Raw genomic sequence first — 23,708 nt, 5'->3', positions numbered from 1 at the left:
CGGCCAGCGAATATGTGTTGGCGCGTATTTCGGACGCGTATGTTCCGTCTTTTTTTTTCGGGGTGCCGTAAAATCGCCCGTGTGAACGAATACATTGGAAACCAACGCCTCAGATGGTCACGTTTATACGATTGGGCGCAAAAACGCAACATTTATGCGCTCGTGTGTACGCACCATTATTCCGTTGTTGTCTTTGAGGTATTCTAGGATATTAGTGCTTGTGCTAATATATAGGGGACCCAGACATGGCTACATAGTGCACCCTTAGTGCTTGTGCTAATATATAGGGGACCCAGACATGGCTACACAGTGCACCCTTAATGCCTGTGCTAGTATATAGGGGACCCAGACATGGCTACACAGTGCACCCTTAGTGCTTGTGCTAATATATAGGGGACCCAGTCATGTCTATACAGTGCACCCTTAGTGCTTGTGCTAATATATAGGGGACCCAGTCATGTCTATACAGTGCACCCTTAATGCTTGTTCCAATATATAGGGGACCCAGACATGACTACACAGTGCACCCTTAGTACTTGTCCTAATATACAGGGACCCAGACATGGCTACACAGTACACCCTCTGTACTTTCCCTAATATATAGGAGACCAGATATGGCTACACAATGCACCCTTACTACTTGTCTGTTGCTATTGCCTTTCTATGTGCCACTCCACTTCACCCTAACATGGAAACTACTTTTGAGCAACCAAACATAGATATTTCTATGTCCAGATGATTAGGGGCTGCATGTTGTGCATCCCCTAGCCAAGAGCCTCACACGAAAACAGTCTGTCTTATAAATGTAAAGCATACACTTGCACCTACATACTTGGTGCTTCCATATGTGCCACTGCCAGGTATATGTTTGTGCTTTTGTGATATCCTGATAGTCAGTCCCTCTTCCATCTGTGCAGATTTACAGGATGACCCAGGACTCTCTCCATCTCTTAGGGAGCCCTGGTGCAGCACACGCAGAACTAGCTTTATTATACCTATGTTATTTTGAGCAAAGGTCACATTAGGCACACACCTCCCCCAGCCGGCCCTGATAGGAGGCATAGGGTGTGTACACCTGTTCCAGATCTTCCTGCTGAGCCTTGAGCAGCACACACACAGGTGAGAGCGTATGAATGCTTTTTATATATTTCTGGATCTTTCTGTAGAAAATTATAAACTTTCCAATAACTTGGATCACCTTTAATTGGATTGGGTTATTCTATTCATGCAACCTTCATGTATTCCTTGCTCTGTTACAGTTTATTCAGACGTGATACTTAACCAATAGAAATATGGTCATTTTTTTTTTTTTTTTTTTTTTGCGTTAAAAGAACACATAGCCATCAGTGGGTTTATTCACATCAGCGTTTTTTTGTTTTGTTTTTTTTTTTCTTCTTGGTCCGATTGTCATATTTTTAGGTGATACTTTTTGCAGAATTGCCCATTATTTCCAATGGCAGGAAAAAAAATGGAATCGCCCTCACGTGTAGATGTAAAGCAATTTTTTTAGTTATTGAAACAACATGCAATTTTCATGTGCGTTGCAGAGATGTGATGCATTTTTCTTGCACTCAGACCAATCTCGTCTATGTGAATGAATCCTTTCTGGATTTTTTTTCTTTTTTGGGTATTTTACCAGTAATATGCAATCAGTATAATCTGCATTATTTAGTGTATGGGCAGATGACAACATCAGGTAACTGAGGCAAGATGAACTGTTCACCGGCGCAGGAGGTAATTACAGCCTGTGACATATGGAAACTCCTTTAGTGACTGTAGACAAGGGTGGTGACTGGTGACACATTGCTGAATCTGGGTATTTCAGTGTGGTCCTTTACATTCACTGACAGACACACGTAGTAGTATAACGTCCCCAGCCACAGCATGAATAAGTCCTTATATACTCCAGCCACACTCACAGCTTCATAATTATTGGCTGATCCTGAAAGCATCTGTTTTAAAGCGGTGATTATAGAGGGTGTTATCTTTGGAGTTCAATGGGTAAAGAGACCTGAAAAACTGGTTGGAGTGGAAGAGGACCATGGACTCAGTGACCATGACTCAACGGCAATTCTACATAATCTTGTATAATTACTTACAAGCGTGGAAAATGTATATGATGTTAATAAATAAAACTACTATTGTATCAGTATAGACAACTCACTTTTTCAACAGCCAAGATGTCATACAGAAACACTGTAGCAAACTAACAGGAGAGGGAGGGAGGGAGAGAGATTTGTACTGCTGACGTGTTGAGTTCAGAGAGTTGGATACATTGTAACATCCACTCGGCTGTGAGAAGGACTGGATCTGTACAGGTTTCCAGCCTCTGGATGTAAAGCAGAATGCTTTCATTCACTCATAGCAAGCAGTGGTATTAGAAATGGTAAGGAATAGAAAAAAAGTCTGTTAGAAAGTTGCAGAACTTTCCATAATCTCCCATCTCAAACATGGTGTATCAGATTTCCAATTCTTTACACAAAGACAACACTCGCGTTCCAAATCATACAGTCCAGTTTTTATTCTGCATTGTGAATGTATATCAGCAGGGCTTGGTACAGTTTGTTTTCTCCAACTGTAAGAAAGGCGTATACACACACAGTACTTCACAGCATTTTTTCCACACCTCACTAAACGTCTTGCAAAGTATAAATGCTTTCAAAAATAGAAGTGTTAATAATTTGGCAATTAAAAGTATATCAGAGTAGGGCTGGATTCACACGGGCGTATGTCGGCCACGCTTTCACGCCCAGCCGATATACACTGCCCCTCTAATGCATTGGTTTACAATGCATCAGTTCACATGGGCTTATTTCCGCTGTGTAAGAGCGCCCGGCTGGCCAAGATAGCGCCTTTTGGTGGGGCGATTTTACACCACCACAGCTTCATAGTCTCCTATGGGAGCCTATGATAGATGTCGGAGGTGGGAGGGAGTTTAGCAGCATGACTACTAAACTCCCATCCCCTTTTCTCCCCCCCCCCCTTGCCGGCTGTTTGCAATGGGAGTGGGCAGGGCGGAGCTGGTGGCTAAGCTTCTGCCCCATTCCACCCCCTCCCATTGGCTGCCGACAAAGGGCGGAGAGGGGGCGGGAGCTTAGCACACTAGCTCCTGCCCTGTTTTGCCTCCTACTCTTGCAGAAAACTGGCAAGGGGGAGGGAAGGGGGAGACAGTTTAGCAAAGCTAAATGGTCTTCCTCTGCCTAATGACATTGTGGGCTTGGCGTATATGCGCCGGGCCTGTGCTGTCTTAACGGGCATACAAACATTAGATTTGTGCGCCCATTCACGTGCTTTTACGTCGCCAGCAGGCAAACGTAAAAACGAATATGCCCATGTGAATTCAGCCTAAAGGAAATCTCTGTCAACGAGTCTACCATGAGTTAAAATAAAAAATCAGTAGTTACCTCTCTCCGCTACTCCGTTTTTCGCCCGACGCCCGCTGCAGTCTCCCTGTGACATCCCTTTGCATCCTTAGGCCTTTGTAACACGAACGTTGCGTTTTCACATAGGTCACATAGCAGTTGAAAATCGCGTGAATGGACACTTTTCCGAAAACAAGTCCTGAACTTCATTAGCGTTTTCTCGTCCACGCAGCCAGGTGCGACATTTTGCCAACAAATTACAGTGTTGATCAGAATTCCCTCGGTCAGCAGAAATTCTCCTGACTTCCTAAAGTCTAAATAGAGCCAGCTATCTTCTTTTCTTAGTCTTGTACACAGTCAACTCCCTGCCCCTGCCTTTTTTTGCAGCTCTCATAGGAGTCTATGGAGCCTCCAGCGGTTTTCAGTCCAACGATAGGGCAAGTGCTATATTCTTCGGCATCAGGAAATTTTGGTCGCCAATTTCAATCACCTATGTGCTATTTTTTGTGGTCACATTGTTGTGCGCCATTGGAAACCAATACTTCAGATGGTCGCGTGGCTAAATTAGCTGCAAAAAATGCTTGTGTGAATAAGGCCTAAGTCTGTCTATAAACAAGCTGCAGCAACCTATGACAGTGCTCTGCAAACATGGCTCAGCGCTGTCATTGACTGCTTCAGCAGGTTTATGGGACATGACAACCCCTTTAACACAATGCAAAGTGAATGAACAAGAGATAAATCTAAATCAAATCAATATTTGGTGTGGCCACCCTTTACCTTCAAAGTGGCATCAATTCTTCTAGGGACATTTGCACACAGTTTTTGAAGGAACTTGACAGTAAGGTTGTTTCAACAATCTTAAGAGAACTAACTACAGATCCTCTGTGGATGTACGATTGTTCAAAACTTCTCTTCATATAATCCCAGACAGACTGGATGATGATGAGATCAGGACTCTGTGGGGACCAAATCATCACTTCCAGGACTCGGACTTGTTCTTCTTTATGCTGAAAATAGTTCTTAATGACATTGGCTGTATGTTTGGGGTTGTTGTCCTGCTGCAGAATAAATTTGGATCCAGTTAGACGCCTCCCTGATGGTATTGCGTGATGGATAAATATCTGCTTTTATTTCTCTGCACCATTAATCCTGATTAAATCTCCAACTCCATTTGCTGAAGTGCAGCCCCAAATGTGCAAGGAGCCTCGGCCATACTTCAGTGTTGCCTGCAGACACTCACTATTGTATTGCTTTTCAGGAACAAACTGCCTTCTGTTACAGTCAGATATTTCTCATTTTGACTCATCAATCCAAGAGCACATGCTGCCATTTTCTATGTTTTTGTGTATAATGGAGTTGCTTGGCCTTATTTCCATGTTGAAGATATGGCATTTTGGCCACAAGTCTTCTACGATAACCATTTCTTACCATGCATCTCCGAACACTAGAGTAGTGTACCTGGGTCCCACTGGTTTCTGCCAGTTCTGATGGCACTGCTGGCCATCTTCCGACTTTGAAGAGTAGGAAGCATGATATGTCTTTCAGCTGCTGCACTAAGCTTCATTGCCTGACCACTGCGTCTACGATTCTCAACATCGCCCATTTCCTTGTGCTTTCTCAAAAGAGCTTGAGCAGCAGATCTTGCAACCCCGGTCCACTTTGAAACCTTTGCCTGGGAGTGACCTTGCTGATGCAGGAAAACTTTTTTTGTAGCTCTATTTCGCCATACTGACCTGTGACATAAAACTGTCTTCCACAACCTCATCATTGTAGCAGACTTTGGCTGTTCCTCACCTAGTTTTAAGCCTCCTACACAGCTGTTTCTGTTTCAGTTAATGATTATATTTCAACCTAAACATGAAAATGATGATTATCCTCACCCGTGTGGTATATTTATATTAATCATACATCTGACTATAATCCTACAAAGTCTCTGACTTTGTACAAGTGTTCCTAGAAAAATTGACGCTGTTTTGAAGACAAAGGATGATCACGCCAAATATTGATTGGGTTTAGATTTCTTTTGTCCATTCTTTCTGCCTTTTGTTAAATATAAACTGCTAAAGTCCCTTCTACACACACAGATAATCCCTCACACTGCCAAAAGATGGTTTTGGGATAAAATTGTAAGCACAGATAATCACTCCATTTCTCTTATTAGACAGCTCAGTAACATCCTGAGTCTCTGTTTAGTGTCAGGGATTATCTGCCCATCGGGATTCCATTGTTCTCTTCTGTCATCTTACATAATCAACGAACTCATTGTGTATGAAAGGTAAACAAATACATTGTGCACCTGAAATGCATTTAAATGAAGCACTTCATTCAGTCTATCAGCGGCTTCAATCATGGATTTTGTGTTGGCTGAAATCCATTGTTAAAAGTGCATGAATGCCTGCATTTACATGCAACGATTATCGACCACTTTCGGCCGTTTGAACGAATTATGAGCGATAATCATTGCATGTAAAAGGGCTTATTTCTGAAAGCATTCTTACTTTGCAGCATTTTTTCCACACCTGCTTAAAATTTTGCACAGGACTGTAGATACAGGATACAGTCATAGCACACATCCTTAAGATATACTTAAGATATACCTGTTAAGGGGTGGCATTCCTGGTGCCCCCACTGCTATCCCGCATGTGAAATATATTCTGTCTCTCTTGTTAAAGTAATTGGAGCCAAACTTGATCTATCAAGCCAGACAAACCGCATGTCTCCTTATGTTTTAATAAGTGCTGTTTTAATGCTTAGATCGCCGCGCTAAAACAGCATGGTTATCTGAGCATTAAATCGGGTAAACTAATACCAGCCTTGGGCAGGTCACAGCTGCCATTAGTGAGGGTGCCACTCCTCCTCCCTCCTGCCCCCTCTCTTTGATGGTTGGCTCCCATAGGAGTCTATGGGAGCTGGCGGTGCTGTGCTGTCAAAAGATAGGACATGTAAAAATCTTTTGACGCATGATTTTCTCTAAGAATCAAAAAGACACTCATCTGAAAATACGCATAGAATACCATGGGTTTTTTTAGATGCTTTTTTTTTTTTTTGGCGCACCTACCCTGCATCAAAACAGCGCTTGTATGAAAGATCCCTAACTTATCATTTGATATGTGTTCCTTGCCATGGATATGAGCCAATTCACCTTCTCAATAATAAATTCCCAAATAGAAGGCAAAGATTTGGCTATCCTATACCGAGCAGTAAGCTTCCTGGCAATATATGCCATGTTTCCTCAATAATAAGCCCCACCCTGATTTTCAGGGGGGGAGGGCTTGAAATATAAGCCCTCCCCCGAAAATAACCCATAGCTGCACTGCATGTAAAAAAACCAAAACAATACTCACCTAGCAGCTGACGTGTCAGGGCACTAAGAGGGCTCCATTAATTTGTGAGGGCAGTATTAAAGGGAACCTGTCACCAGGTTGGAGCACCATAATATAATTTATAGTGCTCATACACCAGATTTCTTGGAGTCCGGGGAGGTATTTATTATAGGTGCTCACCTCCCTGATTCAGCGCTGTCACTCCCAAAAGTTAGCGCAGACTGTTCAGCCGGACCACTGACTGTACGCTGTGCGCACCCATCTGCACTGATTGTCATGCAGTCGTGAAGGGTGTATGAAGCAGGCTCGGGAGCAGAGTCCACCCCATACCCGGCAGCTATCTGCTGTATTTTTATTAGTATTATTAAAAACTATAGCTGACCCTGTAAAATATGAGCCCTCACACACCCCAATAAACGAGATAAAAGTTACCGTCCTCAGAGTATGGCAACAAAAAGTATTTTCTGCTTAAGGAAAATTCTATTTACTCTGTAAAAGTAGGGAAACATTAAAAACTACCTACAGTTGGTACCACCGTAATCGAACTGACCCAAAGTTCATATGTAATTTTTCCTGCACTGTGAACGCTGTAAGAGACTAATCTAACCCCCCCACCCCCACCCCCACCCCTTTATCTTTTAAAACTCCGGCAAAGCCTCTGACCCCTAATGCTGCAGCGAAGAGTCACTTAATACTGGGTCCCCACAGATTTCCACCTGCAAAGCGTTGCTTCAAATCCTGCGGCACTTAGCCGCGGGTTTTGGAGTGGCTTGGCCGCACGCTTTTTCGTTGCGGCCTGCCCTCCCATAGAGGAGAGCGCGGCCGCAGTGGGAAAAAAATTGACATGCTGCGTCCAGGGAATCTATGCTGCAGCGCCGGCTTTGCCGCGACAAATTGGCTGTCCCGTGTGGCAATATTCTTGACCAATCTCATCACAATGGCTGGCCAACTACTGGATTAGCGGCCGCAGGCAGACTTGCACCTGGGCCCCTGCAAACTAGTGAGCCCCTTAATTATTGCAGGTAGTGTGGTGGTGTGGGTTACGGAATCTGTAATTCCCAGTCTTGATGGCCTCATTCAGACAGATGAATTTTCCAGCACGTGCTATCTGTATATTTGAAAGCCAAACAAAAAATGGAAGGAGGGAGACTCCAGGGAAACTGTATAGGCTAGTAAATTGCTATATAGTGAAAAAAGTGCATTGTTAGAGCAGAACCAGAATCGGGTTTCCCATATTGATAAAACTTTTACTAGTTTGTCAAGTAATAACTGTGCTGTACTCTACAAAAAAATGGCTAAAATTCCAAGCCAAATGTCCCATGCTATATATAGTGAAGATATTCTTATATGAATGAAGTCCTGTGCTGTTACTTGTACTTGTATTGATCTGACTTTATTTCGTTGGCCACAAATGTATTCTTCAGTCTCCTGATGTATAGCCACCAGTTCAGATGTATGCTACCGTATAGGCGTACATGACATATATGCGCCAATTGTGAAAATAGTACATTGCACGGTATCTTTTTTTTTTTTGTCATGGCCCTGTGTATAAGAAAGCTCAGACTGCTATATTTTACGATATCGTTGAGGAAAACGTATGCTGACAAATAACAAATCATCCGTCTAAACCAAACTTGGCTATACAGCTTGTGTCCCCCCTCAGACTCGAAACCTTTCTGCAAGTCATCTTGTTATAGCCCTTAGTGACTTACTCCATGTGTGTGAAGTGTAGCAACTAGAGATGAGTGAGTATACTCGCTAAAGGCAATTGCTCGAGCGAGCATTGTCTTTAGCGAGTACCTGCCCGCTTGAGACAAAAGGTTCAGGTGCCGGCGGCGGGCAGGGAGCTGCGGGGGAGAGCAGGGCGGAACGGAGGGGAGATTTTTCTCTCCGTCTCTCCCCCGCTACTCACCGCTCCCCCGCGCCGCCACCCGAACCTTTCGTCTCGAGCGGGCAGGTACTCGCTAAAGGCAATGCTCGCTCGAGCAACTGCCTTTAGCGAGTATGCTCACTCATCTCTAGTAGCAACTCTTCCACAAAACTAGGGCTCACCTAAGGCCACTCACACATGCGCTTTTTATTACAATTACACAGCGTTTTGAACGCCGTGCTACTTGCGGTGTAATGCTCCCATTGATTTCACAGAGTCTCGTAGACCTTCGCTTGAACGCAGCATTTTCTAATACTGCAATTTTTGAGAGCTGCTGCTCTATTTTGGCACATTTTCACGTTTTTTTAATGCATCTCATCGCCCATCGGTGCGTGAAAAAACGCTGCCGAATGCAGTAATTTGAAAATGCAGATAAGCCCTTCACAGGTATAGACTAAAAAATTAAATCTGTATTGAAATCCTTTTAAAAACGTCTATGGGCTAACTGACAAACAAAACATAAAGACGAAGGATATCTTGATATCCTTTCCAAACACCAAGTCTCTTGTAACAAAATACGAGACTCTAAGGTACCCGGGTAGTAAATTGGATTTATGTATATCCAGGTGACCATATAGTAGATACACATAGATTAGATCCGTTTATCTGTATGGGTTTAATAGAAAGTCAGTTGTTATGATGTAACATTTAGAGGTGTAGCCGTATAGTTCACAGCCAAGAAATATCACTTCAAAGATAGGGACAACCCTTACGATGTTTAGAAGTGTAGTCATATAGTTCATAGCTAGGGATTAGGACTTCATGAGTCAGAAATTAAAGCAGCTCAACGCTTTCTTGGCTGTGAACTACACGGCTACACTCTAAATGTTACATCATAAATGAAATGGCTAATTAGTTCTAGATATGTTTTTTTCCCAGCAGAATTACGTAGTGTTCCAGGCATCTCCTTGTATATTTGGGCACCACCCGCATTGACTTCTATGGGGACCTAGGGTGCGCAAATTCTCTGCGTATTGCATGTTCAAATACACCCGTGTGAAGCCGACCTTACAGGCCTTTTGCCCAGGTCTTTCTGTATAATAACTAAACCAAAGTATCATGTAGTTCACTATTTATCACCACATTATCCGCCTCCTATTATCTTTGATTCTAAAGTCCGCACGTATCGCCCGCGCCCTGCATGACGTCACCTATTGATCTGGTGGTTTCTATTCTGTGTAGTATAGGAAACTGACAAACGCTTTACAAGTCACAGTAGGAAATCCATGAGGCCATTATGAAGAGCCTTATGGCACTATTAGACTTAAGGGTAAGTTCACACATTGCAAAATGGCTGCAACATGCGCACCGGAGCTCTGCATGAAGATGCAGTACAACTAAGGCAAATTTTCATTCACTGCAATACAATGAGTGAAATCTGTGGTAAAAATCAATACCAAAACCCGCAATTAAGTAATTTACGAATTTCATTTTGGTATGGATTGACGCGTAGAATCTTTTTTGCAATGTATGCACATGCCCTGAAGAGATTTTTCAGGTTTTTGTTTTTTCATTTTCAACCCATCCTGAGTAGAGATGAGCGAGCATACTCGCGAGTAGTGTCTTATGCGAGTACTTGCCCACTCCTCTCAAAAGATTCGGGTGCCGGGGGCAGCTCTGGCCACTCCGGCAGACTTGCTCATAGTTTTGACCTAGTGCTCCCTGGTCAGGAGTTCAAACCCCCTCCTTCAAGAAGCACTGGCTTTGATTGGCTGAACCGCTGTCCTCGAGAACCAATCGGAGCCAGTGCTCAATGAACCAATCGTAGTCTTTCAATGCTTTATCAAGTGCTGCAGTGATTGGCTAAGCTGCGGCACTCGAGAACCAATCAGAGCCAGCGATTCCTGAAGGTGGGGATCTTGAACTCCCAAACTGGGAGGCGCTGGCTGAAAACTACAAGCAAGAGTTTCGGAGGACACGTGGTGGAGCCGGACAGCGCTTTTTAGGCGATGTATTGTTTGTTTTTTTTCAATGCAGATAGGCCTTACTTTACGGCTTTTGCAGAAGGATTTCCTATTGTAAAAGTTGCATCACACCACACAAAAACCACATTTTTATGCAATGCAACACAAATGAAGGCTTCATAGGGAAACATGGGCTACAAAACAGTGCAAATTGTTGCAATATTCGGCATGCTGCATTTTTTCCCCACAACGTATCAGTATACAAAACATTGCTAATGTGAAGGAATCCATTGGAAAGCATCGGCTTCACATACATGTGATTTGTTGCAATGTCGCATTGCGAGAAAACCATGCGATTTTTTGTTGCCCATGTGAAAGCGGACGTACACTTTTCATGTCACTACGTATTTCATATTTTTTAAAAATCCTACTATCGTGCACTTCTTACTCTAATCACTAAGCCTAAAATAGTCTACATTGAAATTCTGTCCTGTACATCTGAATGTTGCCGTTTCTGCACCATCTACACAGATTTTTGCAAAACCTATTCGGATGAATAATAAGGATGCTGAAATGTCTGCTACATGTGAATATACACTCATTGTCAAATAAATATCCCTTCCCTAGCAGGAGTTGTCAGAATGATATCACACTTTCTCTGTCTGATTGTAACGTTGATATAAGTAAATGATATCCACAATATCAGACAAAAGGATAATTTATTGCAAGAATTGAACACCTGCAGGGAGGCTCTAGTACACTGTTGGGCCGCCTCTAGCTTGGATACAAGATGTGATACAGGCGGGCATGGAGGCTCTAGTACACTGTTGGGCCGCCTCTAGCTTGGATACAAGATGTGATACAGGCGGGCATGGAGGCTCTAGTACCCTGCTGTACCACCTCTAGCTTGGATACAAGATGTGATACAGCTGGACATGGAGGCTCTAGTACCCTGTTGTACTGCCTCTAGCTTGGATACAAGATGTGATACAGGTGGGCATGGAGGCTCTAGGACCCTGTTGTACCACCTCTAGCTTGGATGTAACCTGTGATACAGGTGGGCATGGAGGCTCTAGGACCCTGTCTACCACCTCTAGCTTGGATGTAAGCTGTGATACAGGTGGGCATGGAGGCTCTAGGACCCTGTAGTACCACCTCTAGGTTGTATACAAGATGTGATACAGGCAGGCATGGTGGCTCTAGTACCCTGTTGTACCGCCTCTAGCTTGGATACAAGATGTGATACAGGCGGGCATGGAGGCTCTAGTACCCTGTTGTACCACCTCTAGCTTTGAAACATGATGTGATACAGGCACGCATGGAGGCTCTAGTACCCTGTTGTACCGCCTCTAGCTTGGATACAAGATGTGATACGGACAGGCATGGAGACATATAGGTTCCATATGATATACTGCAGCATATCAGTCCAGATTTTATGTGAATGAACCTCTAGGTCACGCGAAAATCTAGGCTGATGAAGTTGGCATCCTAGATGGTCTCATAATTGTTCTATTAATGATAAATCTGGCAACCAAGCAGGTCATGTAAGTGTGGCAATGTTGTGGAGGCAACACATGTAGGTGCAGGATATCCACAACATATTGCTGAGCTGTCCCTCATACCAGTACTAGGGGTGACCGATTTTTTTTATATGCAATGCACCCCCCCCAGACCATCACACCAGCAGGGGGCAGTGTGCCGCTGCACATCAAAGGCAGGATTGAAGTGTTCACCCCTAGATCTCAAGACACGAACATGGCCATCATTAATGCCCAAACTTAAACATGGGTCAGCCGCTGAAGACAACCTGGTTCTACTCTGTAGCTGTCCAGTTTCATTGTTCACGATACCACTGCAAACGAAGGTGACGATGGTTGGATAGCGGACAACGAAACAGTTGGAGCTGCTCTTAATGTCAGTTGATCAGACGATCCTCTCTACTTGTCTGTTGAAGGCATCCTGTGCTTAGCTACCTTGGGTGCATTAAGACCTCCTAAGATCTGGTCAGAACGGCCCCGTTGGCGGTAATTCATCTATCTGACCATCCAGCTTCTCACATCCTAATAATGCTCCTCCTCCCGAAACAGTGTTAGCTGGGTGAAATCTCTTCTCAGCGTTGTAGAAGCGTCTAGTAGTCAACAAGCTCTACACAAGCCGAAGAAGAGGTCACTACACACAAGAAGCCTCTTATAGGCCATGGGGGAACCAGTTTTATGGCTTCAGGTGACAAGACCGTTCATCTAATCACACCACAACTCTAATCATTTGTATATCTGCTGAGATGTAACTGCATGTTTTACAGCAAAATGACAACTCCTTCTAGGTGTTTGATTCATTTCTACCTCCAATATATGAGAAGAACATTATATTGTATTGCTTATTACTAAGCTTTGCTCCACCTGGTCCATGGATAATGAGACATATGTTCACTGATTTCCTTCTCTGGTTACTTGTGCGTTGCTTGATGATCCCAGTGTTGTGTTGCTCCTGGGGACGGGCAGATTTACATATACAACGCTTATCACTTTACTGATAACGTTTCTGTTTGTTCCAGGCAAGAAATGGCGAATTTCAAAGGACACGCGTTGCCGGGCAGCTTCTTCCTGGTGTTTGGCCTCTGGTGGTCGGTAAAATATCCACTTAAATATTTCAACAACAGAATGAAGGGGAAATGCCGCAACAACATGGCCTACAGGCGCTTGGAGCTCATTGAAGGGGTAATGAAGGTTGTCTTTACTTTTATAGGTAAGGGCTATTCCTGATCTCTGGGTTTTGGTAATGGAGGCTATGATATGACTGTGGCTAGCACCCCAAGAGCATTACAGAATATTAAGTGTTAAGGCCCATTCACAATGGTGCATTTTCTGTCTGCATTCAGTCTGTTTTTTTTTTTTTACAGAATTAACTCTCAGGCTGCATTCAGACGACCGTATATCGGCCGGGTTTTCACGCCCAGCCGATATACGTCGTCTCTCTCTGCAGGGGGAGCCTGGAAGAGCTGGGAGCAGTGCTCTGAGCTCCCGCCCCCTCTCTGCCTCCTCTCCACCCCCTCTCTGCCCCTCTGCACTATTTGCAATGAGGAGAGGCGTGGCGGGGCTAATTCTCGGAACTTGGCCCTGCCCCGCCTCCTTTCATTGCAAATAGTGCAGAGGGGCGGAGAGGGGGTGGAGAGGAAGCAGAGAGGGGGCGGGAGCTCAGTTCCTGCTCCTGGCTTTTCCATTCCCCCCCCCCCCCCCCCCCCCCGCAGATGAGGACACCGTATATCGGCTCGGCGTGAAAACAGGGTCTATATACGGTCGTCTGAATCCACCCTCAAGCCCATCTTATATGCTATTTGCAAAAATTGTATACATATTCATGTGCTGTTAAGGCCCTTTTACACAGAACAGTTATCGTTCAAAAAATCATTCAAGTAAGCGAAAGTGAATGATAATCGTTCATTCTAGACTCGGACAACAACAGAACAATGAACGATAATTCGTTAACTTTTTGTTTCTCGTTCATTTTCTGCAGGCATAGAAATCATCGTTGGCTCATTCACTAATCGCTTGGTTTAAATAGTGCTCGTTCAGTCATTCTCATTCACTTATACAGCGAATGTGAATGACTGAATGATTTCTCGCTTCAAGAAGCCAACAATGTATCTGCCTGTATAAATATGTATCTGCCCTAGCGAACACTGACATTGCAATATATCGTTTGGCATAAAGGGTCCCTTAAGGCCCATTTACACCAGCCGAGGATCGCTAAAGAAATCGCTAATCGGCAATAATTTTTAGCGATAATCGGTGCATGTAAATGTGCGCCCATCGTCCGCTTTTCGGGCACTGTTAGCTGATTGTTAAATTCAAGCTAACCTAAAAATCGTCCTTCACTCTTATCAGCAGTTCTCCATGGGTAGTGCTGATAGCATTGTTTCCCTATGGAGAACAAAGGATCTGAGCTGATCTGAGCGCAGATAATAGCCCTGGGGCTATTAACTGTGTTCAGTGAAGGCTTCATTTGCACACCTAATTGGTATTTGAGTAGCTACTTAATAGTTTATGCAAAATGATCGCTCAAAGCTATCACTCAAACTGTCCTTTGAGCAATCATCTGCCTGTGTAAACCAGCCTTTAGTTCATCTCCAAATACCTGGAGAAGTCATGAGATAGCCAAGCCAACATTAAGACCAATTGTTTTAGATGCGTAGAGCCCTTTTACGTGGAACGGTTATTATTATTTTAAAAAAAAACGCTGAATTGTACAAATTCAAGTTCATTTTATGCAGCCATAAAAATAATTGCTCGTTTGTTTGCACATCGTTGTGTGTAAACGTGTTCATTTAGTCATTCACTGGTACAGTGAATGACTGAACGATATGCAAACGAAATTGCAAATGATTTATCTGCCTGTATAAACAGGCTGCAGAAGCGAACTCAGTCATCATACACTCATGAGAACGATTTATCGTCTGTATAAAAGGAGCCTTAGTGCGATTGTTCTCAGTAGCAGAAATCAAGTAATCTTGTAGATATGATACCTTTTAATGGCTAACAAAAATACATGATGTTATAACGAGGGATTCTTCCTCGGGCATAATGGAACAAATCTAAAGGCGTATTTATATTAAAATATATACACGTGATTGCATGGGAGGGCACAACCATGGGGAACTTAATTTGCACTTGGATAAATACCAGAGACTGGGTAAGAGACTTGCGATTAATAGCACTTAGATAAATACCAGGGAGGGATGAGCATAACAGCAAATAATTAGTCCAGTGACAAAGAATGTGAAAGTTTATAGGGGGTTCATTGTTTTCTGACTCCTTTCATGCAGGTATACTGGCCGAGCAGTTTGTTCCGGATGGTCCTCATATGCATCTTGTCCAGGACCATAGCTGGGTGAAACTAATGAACTGGCAGCACTCCACAATGTACTTCTTCTATGGGCTCTCCGGGATAATAGACATCCTGACATACTTCCCCCTGAATGTTCCACAAGGGCTGGATCGTCTGTCCTTGGCTCTGGCTGTTTTTATTGAAGGTAAGAAAGCTGATTAACCATGTATGTTAATGCCTAAAGTTTCTGTCATCCACCTGGGACTCTCGCCTATCCAGAAGAACTGGGGGTCTTGTACACCCTGCTCAAATCTACAATACATTACCATTTTTCTCATTGAAATCAATGAAGAGATAATGCTCCATAATTTTACGGAAAGCTTTTTTCAGTCAGTGTGCTCTGAGGACTTTATCATGTACTAATCAACTATGTTATTAGAACCACTGGCAGGTAAAATGAATATTACCTCATCACAATGCAGCCTTTCAGGAGGTGAGATATTCTAGTCAGCAAGTAAAAAGGCAGTTCTTGAAGTTGATATGTTGGAAGCAGGAGAAATGGGCAAGTGTAAGGATGGGAGTGGTTTTGCTAAGGGCATCTTCTGGTGTTCCTGGTTTGCCATGGTTCATACCTACCAAAAGTAGTCCAGGGAAGGGCAATCCGTGAACTCGTAACTGGTCCAATCCACAGAAGCGCTACTGTAGCACAAATTGCTGCAAAAGTTTACCCATTAGTGACCGGCCTATTGTGTTTTTCCATCCTGCAGCTGCAGGCTATGTATGAAGAGAGATTGCACGGAGATCTTCCTACATAAATTGCGGCTCATGGCTGCTTCTTACAGCCGACACCCGGCGGTGGCGGCTCATCGGAGCTGTTAACCCTTTAAATGAAGCTGTCAATTCTGACAGCGGCATTTAGATCCCTCAAACCTTATAGGGAGCCGTGTGGGTGTCATGGCAGCTGGGGGTTTTCTAAAAGGCCACAGGGCTGTCATGGCAGAATGCCTATCAAGCCATACCCGTGGGGTGGCTTTATAGAATACCTGCCCGATCGCAGTTTGATATAATGCTATGTCATTACATGATACTGCAGGATCAATCAAAGCAATGCAAGTTGTGGTCCCCTCTGGGGACTAAGAAAGTAAAAATAATATCAATTAAGTTTTACTAATTATTAAAAAAAAAGTAATTTAAAAAACACCCCTTTTGCCATATTTATACTAAAATATTCTAAATAATAAAACTAAAATACATATTTGGTATTGCTGTGTCTGTAAAATTGCAATCTATCAAAGAAAAAGCATTATTTACCCCGCACAGTGAATGTAGTCAGAAAAAAATAAAGAACTCCAGAATTGCGCTTTTTTGGTCACCCAGTTTTCAAAAAAAAATGCAATTAAAAGTGATCAAAAAGTCATATGTATTCCAAAATGGTACCGATGCAATCTACTGGATGTACTGCAAAAAATGAGCCATAGTACAACTATGTTGACAGAAAAATAAAAAAGTTATTGTACGCAGAAAATGGCGGCAGAAAATAATTTTTAAAAATTAAATGTCTTTGAAAAAAAAAGTGGTACAACAAAAAAAAAACGATATAAGTTTGGTATCGTAGTAATCGTACTGACCCATAGAATAAAGCTGTCATGTCATTTTTGATGCAGTTTGTGGGCCGTAGAAACAAGACGAACCGAATGATGGCGGAATTTCATTTCTTTTCCAATTTCTCTTCACTTAAAATGTTTTTAAAGTTTTTCAGTACATTTTATGGTACATTAAATAGGACCATTGAAAAATATAACTTGTCCCGCAAAAAGTAAGTCCTCATACAGCGACGTCACTGGATGAATAAAGGAGTTACAATTTTTTATAAGGGGGAAGGAAAATACGCTTGGTCACTAAGAGGTTAAAGGGGTCTTCTGACCGCTGGTGATCAACGCTCTGGTGCTCTGTTTACATCGGCAGCAGCGAACACATGGATTGTTTACCCACATGACCACTGCAGCCAATGGCAGGCTGTCAGGATCATCACCAGTAAATCTTCTTCTACACATGACAAGTTTGAGTTGGCACCAGGCCTGCTGGCCAGGTGACGTCAACTGTCAAATGCTGCAGCGCTCGGCGGCCAAAACGATGGTCTGGTGCCACAGTGAGTATATTTCTGCTATATAGGTTTGGGTAGGGGGGAGTGCATATATGTATGTATGTATGTGTATATATATATATATATAATATTGTGTGTGTATATATGTGTATATATATATAATTTATTTATTCTGAAAACCGCTGTTATGTTGGCCATGATAGGAAGCTGTTAGAGTATCACTACTTGCGTAGTCGCAGAGTACCAATCCTGACCCCTGTCCAACATGGAAAGCACCTCCAGTGGGTACATGACCATCAGGACTGGACCATGGAGTAATGAGAGAAGGTGGCCTGGTGTGATAATTTTTCTTTTCCATCATGTGAACGGCCAGGTACATGTTGCTTTCCTGGAAATAGATGACACCAAGATCTATGGTATTCTGAAGTACAATTAAAAGCATTTTCTACATTTTTCAATTTTTGTTGACAAAGGCTCAATATTTACAGTTTTAATCCTCTTTTTTATTTTTTTTCTTCAAGATTTCTTGCGATTTGCCCTGGCATGCTGGATGTCAGCTTCTGTGCCAAATCCTGACTGATGACAACACAAATCAGTGGTTGGAGTTTATCACAGTTTCTGTGGTGGTGTTTGCATTTTGAGGATTGATCACAGGTTTTCAATGGGATTGAGATCTGGGGAGTTTGCTGGTCATGGACCCAACATTTCAATGTTTTGTTCACAGAGCTACTTGTTTAACACTTTTGCCCTGTGACATGGTGCTCCATTATTCTGGAAAAAGCATTGTTTATCACTAAATTGCTCCTGGATGGTTGGGAGTTGTTCTTGGAGGACATTTAGATTCCATTCTTTATTCATGGCCGTGTTCTTAGGCAACATTTTGAGTGAGCCGACTCTCCCACCCTCTTGGATTAAAAGCAACCCAACACATAAATGGGCTCAGGAAGCTTTACTGTTGGCATGAAACTGAACTCATGGTAGCGCTCACCTTTTCTTCTCCAGACAATCTTTCTTCCAAATGTCCTAAACAGTCCGAAGAGGGCTTCATCAGAGAAAATAACTTTACCCCAGTCCTCTGCAGTCCAATCCCTGTATAGTATTTTCTCTGATGAAGCCCCCTTTACATCGGGGCGTCTGGAAAAATGATTGTATGGAGAAGAAAAGGGGAGCGCTAACATCAGTCCTGTGTCATGCCAACAGTAAAGCATCCTGCGCCCATACATGTGTGGGGTTGCTTCTCATGCAAGGAAGTGGGCACACTGCCAATTTTGCTTAAGAACATGCCAAGTGTTGAATAGGTTGCAGACAGGATTTGGCACAGAAGCAGATATCTAGCATGCCAGAGTAAACCGCAAGAGTTTTGTAGAAAAAAAAAGTGTTAACACTACAAATATTCAAAAGTAGAAGCCAACAGAACTCAAATACAACCTAAAGGAGAGGTCATCAACATGCAGAGCCACTGCTTAGAGACCTGAACCCACGATCTCCAGAGAAATCCAAAAATAAAGGAGTGGTGGCAGCATAAATGGTGAAGCCTCTTAAATTAAAAATTAAAAAAAAAGCTACGTTTCAACCAACAGTGGCCTTTTTCAAGCTTAAAGTAATCTGCAGACAGATGCATTTAAATACCATCACATAGGCGTGAAACCACCAATCACCAACAGGTAAACTCCCCCTAATCACCTGTTGGGAGGAGTTTACCGGGGGGAGGGGTTATTTAAATGAAAAATTTGCATCTGTTTCAAAACTTTTGGCCACAATTGTAGTCAGATCTGAGCTGTTAGGTCAGATCTCCTAGTTCTGCTTCTCATCCCCATAGTTCTTCCCCCAAGGTCTGTACATTGTCAATTGATGTCCCCGATGAAGAGTCCAGTACAGTCCTGAAATGCGTTGCTTTCTGTCTCTGCTATAAATACGTTTTAAACTTACTAATTTGGTGTGTGGTGTGCACTGATGGCTGCTCCAGTTTCTTCAACCCATGACTTACAGGAACTCAAGTAGGCACTGTGTTAAAGGGTCACATTATTGCTGTATCTCACACTTCACTTTTTTTGTTGCAGGTCTCCTATTCTATTTTCACGTCCAAAATCGTCCGCCTCTTGACCAGCACATTCATTCCCTGCTGCTTATTGCTGTGTTTGGAGGTTCTATTAGTATTATGATTGAAGTGTTTTTGAAGGACCACATCGTCCTGGAGATGTTCCGCTCTAGTCTGGCGATACTCCAGGGATCTTGGTTCTGGCAGGTTAGTGTCGCCATATAACGATGCTTGTACAATCATGGCTGTATTATTGGCACCAGCATGTGATTCAGCTGAATTTCTTATCTTTCTTGCCAGTAGTGCTATCACGGTTATGTGATGAGATCCTCTGATCATTCATTCTCCTTTCTCTGTAGATTGCATTTGTACTGTACCCCCTTGGCGGAGCCCCCGAGTGGGACCAGACGGATCACGAGAATATCATGTTTATAACCATGTGCTTCTGCTGGCACTATGCCGTGTCTCTGATTATTATAGCCATTAATTACATGCTGGTGTACTGGTAAGTGTGAAGAAATTTATATCCTATTTATTTTGTCATTTACACTCCTTGTCAGAAAAAATCCCTCCTCTAGAGCAGTTGTCAGAATGGAATGAAACATTCTCACTGCAATTGTAACATTGATATAAGTGGTTACAATATCATAGCAAAAGGAGAATTTATTGCAGACAACTAACCCCTTGAAGGGAGGCTCTAGTATCTTGTTGTACCGCCTCTAGCTTGGATACAAGATGTGATACAGGCAGGCATGGAGGCTCTAGTACCCTGTTGTACCGCCTCTAGCTTGGATACAAGATGTGATACAGGGGACATGGAGGCTCTATACCCTGTTGTATCGCCTCTAGCTGGGATACAAGATGTGATAGGGGCGGGCATGGAGGCTCTAGTACCCTGTTGTACCACCTATAGCTTGAATACAAGATGTGATAGAGGCAGGTATGGAGGCTCTCGTACCCTGTTGTACCTCAACTAGCTTGGATACAAGATGTGATACAGGCAGGCATGGAAGCTCTAGTACTCTGTTGTACCGCCTCTAGCTTGGATACAAGATGTGATAGGGGTGACTGACTGTTGTATGCGATGCGATGCCCTCCCCAGACCATCACACCAGCAGGGGGCAGTGTGCAACTATACAGCAAAGGCAGGATTGAGGCACTCACCCCTAGGTTCCCATACATGAACACGGCCGTTGTGAGTGCCCAAACTAACCCGGTTCCACTCTGTAGTTGTCCAGTTTCATCGTTCACGACACCACTGTGAACTGAAGCAACGGTGGGTGGATATCAAAGGCAGTACACATAGTGGACGCTCTGAGATCAAATGTCCTTCAGCCCAGTATCTGAAAATGGCATCCTGAGCCCAGTTGCTTTGTGTGTGTGTCACACATCCACTGGTCGCAACGCCTCCTAATAGTCTGGCCACAACGGCCTAGGTGTAGGCAGTTTGTCGATATCACCATCCCGCTTCTCACATTCCAATAATGTGCCCCCTCTCAAACTCTGGTAAGTGGGTGAAAGCTTTGATTGCGTCGTAGTGGCACCCAGTGGTTAACGGGCACGGAAAAGGAGGTCTACTACACACACTTAACCTCTGAGAGCCTTTTCATAGGCCAAGGGTGCAAGACTATTCATCCAATCACACCACAACTCTAATCAGCTGCATGCAGAGTATTACAGCAAAATAACTCCTTCTAGGGACTGGATTTGAGGGGGGGGGGGGGGGGTGTATCTAGTGTTGTTCTATTATTCAGCAGGGTACAGGGAATCTATCATTCCAATCCTCTCTGATCCCAGCAACCTATTCTAACCTAAGGCCACTTTCACTAAGCAGATCAGTATTTCTAAGCTAAAATCAGGTGTCCAACCTAAAGCGAGAATCAATAATGGAAAGCTTTACACCTCTTCTATATTTTATACCAACTTCTGGTTTTGGCTTACAAATACGGATTCAAAATGCATAAGTGAGGCCTGAATTCTACATTCAATCCCATCTTCTCTATTCCTAGGAGCTTAAAGTGAATGATTCCAATCATTCCTGACCTATAAAATATATATAAATAAACTTAAAAGCCCTCATTTTACTTAATTTAGTGCTGATGGATCAGTAGCGAGTTTCCATCAAGAACTGGACATAAACACTCAGGTTGGGTTGACATAAGGCAATATGTGACAGGTTTTGATGCATTTGTTTTAACCAGAAGTGAATCCTAAGGCTGTATTCACACTGGGTAAATACCAAAAACCACATTTACAAAACGGAATACTTTTTTACTACACTGGCATTAATACCTGCAGCCAGGTTCACACGAGCGCATTATGACCACATTTGTCAGCATCAGATTCGTATAATGGTGACCATTCAGGGCCGTAAACCTTGCAGGGTTGGGCTGTGACCCACATCTTTATTACAGATCCAGTGTGAAACTGACCTTAAACTGCTCAAACAATGCAAATGTGATTTTTGGCTTAAGAAAAACACAAACAAAAGTGTCATCTGTGTGATTCTACTAACGGAAAGTGTTGTTTCAGGTGTATGAGAAGGAACAAGGATCTGGCTGCAGACGTGACCATTGGCATCAGGAAGTTAAATCCCAATAAGCGGGAAGAGGCGCAGGCCGCTCTGCTCGCTGCCTCCGATGAGGAATAAGTATTAAAGAAGATGCATGATGATGATGACACCTATCAGCCCAACCCATCTTGGACTCTTACTCAATCTCTAAGATGCATTTTAAAGTCTGGAAGAGGACTTACTTCCTGTTGTTTATGATGTCAGCCGGGTGGTGATGGCTTCTTGGTGTCTTCTGCTCTGGAATGAAGGGGTGGGGATGGATATTGAACTGAACAGCTCCTTCCTGACAAGTTATCACCATGCTACACACCCCTCTGTACAGTTCATTCAGAAGTGAAATCTGTCTCTAGACTAATTTATTGAACAAACTCCAATGTACAGTATGTTTTATATATAGTGATGAAGCCCCGGAGGGATGTTGTGTTCCTTCTGCACTCGGGGACAGCAAATACGATGATCTCTGAGGCCAATTTATAACGTCTGAAGATAATAAATCACAATTTATACCAAAAGCCTGTTGGAAATAACAGTGAGATGCAAATGACAAACCATTCACTAATATTGGGCATTACCCATTGCATTTTAAGTAATTAAAAGCACTATTTTTAACCGATTTAATGGCACCACTCTTGTCCAGGAACTGGATCTGGTATTTACTTAAATTTAGCTGACCTGCAATACAGGTTATGAGCCTTCCTTGCAATTATAGGGTGCTTTCACACTGTTTTACAGTATTCCATGGGAGGGGTTTTGCATGTAGTCCATAGGAGGCTCCAACACAATAAAAACACAATATATGCAGCGTCCGAGATGCAGGCCCTCAGCCGAGGAGACAGCAGGGTACAGAATTAACCTAGTCACGGGGCTCTACAGTCTCCTCCCTAACGGTGGCTAAGAACCCGACCTAGTTACTAACCTGGGTTACTTTATGTCCCGCTATCACCAATGTTCCTCCTTCTGCAGTGGATCACCCAACTGGAATAAACTAGTCTACACAAAATACTTTTCGAACAGAACCAACGTTCCCAGTTCTTGTTTCTGTTCCTTTACTTCAACGTTTTGTAAATCAACAGAAGAACAACTTGTATGCATTGAATTATTAGCAGCAGTAGTAGGCGGCTTACATTCCTCACCTGTTTTCTTTTCACTCGTGCAGTTCGGGTTTTTCCCAAAGTATATACATCCACAGTCTCAGTTATCTCATGGATCTCTCTCAACTGCACAGACTCTAGCCTTCTCTCACACGTGGCTCTCAAGTGGTTACTCACTGTTCTCGCGTAACTTGCGATTTTTCATAGGAGCATGCTGTTCTTGCACTCACACCCCCTCAATCCCATAGGGGCAGGCTTCTCACAAGGAGGGATCTAAGCATGGCTGAGCTCTGGTAGGAGTAATAGCCCATCTCTCCTTCTCCTCTATCTCCAAATCTCCAAAAACTAACTAACTCCCTTCAAGACATCTCTCTCACCACACAGCACATCAACTAATCCATCGCTAAACAAAACAATACATTTTTCCAGACACTACTGTCAGGGAAAATTCTGCGTACAGCACCAATCAGGCCCACCCCAATGCCCCGCTGCCGGCGGTAGAGAAGAGACACCACACACGGAGGTCTGGTATAGTTCCTCACACGGGGAAATGACTGCGC

At 43.3% G+C, this 23,708-nt stretch overlaps 1 protein-coding gene across 1 annotated transcript; it reads left to right on the top strand.

The window, feature by feature from the left end:
- Positions 1–1,039: 1,039 nt before the first annotated feature.
- On the top strand, positions 1,040–22,569 carry TMEM45B (transmembrane protein 45B). Its single transcript, XM_066607232.1, has 6 exons — positions 1,040–1,119; positions 13,074–13,264; positions 15,342–15,548; positions 19,508–19,692; positions 19,845–19,990; positions 22,018–22,569. Exons 2-6 carry the CDS (start codon positions 13,081–13,083, stop codon positions 22,133–22,135), a joined length of 840 nt encoding a protein of 279 aa, XP_066463329.1. The 5' UTR covers positions 1,040–1,119; positions 13,074–13,080; the 3' UTR covers positions 22,136–22,569.
- Positions 22,570–23,708: the final 1,139 nt, after the last annotated feature.

The sequence above is a fragment of the Eleutherodactylus coqui genome, chromosome 6 (genome assembly GCF_035609145.1).
Source record: "Eleutherodactylus coqui strain aEleCoq1 chromosome 6, aEleCoq1.hap1, whole genome shotgun sequence".
Classification (NCBI taxonomy): domain Eukaryota; kingdom Metazoa; phylum Chordata; class Amphibia; order Anura; family Eleutherodactylidae; genus Eleutherodactylus; species Eleutherodactylus coqui.
Note: the sequence above shows the minus strand (reverse complement) of the source record. Positions and strands in the feature narration are given on the sequence as shown.

Bases quoted from the DNA above. Each gene is read 5' to 3' on its own strand.
- TMEM45B (XM_066607232.1), top strand. From the start codon at position 13,081: ATGGCGAATTTCAAAGGACACGCGTTGCCGGGCAGCTTCTTCCTGGTG. The intron at 19,693-19,844 runs GTTAGTGTCGCC...CTTTCTCTGTAG, and splicing joins AGGGATCTTGGTTCTGGCAG to ATTGCATTTGTACTGTACCC. The intron at 19,991-22,017 runs GTAAGTGTGAAG...GTGTTGTTTCAG, and splicing joins AATTACATGCTGGTGTACTG to GTGTATGAGAAGGAACAAGG.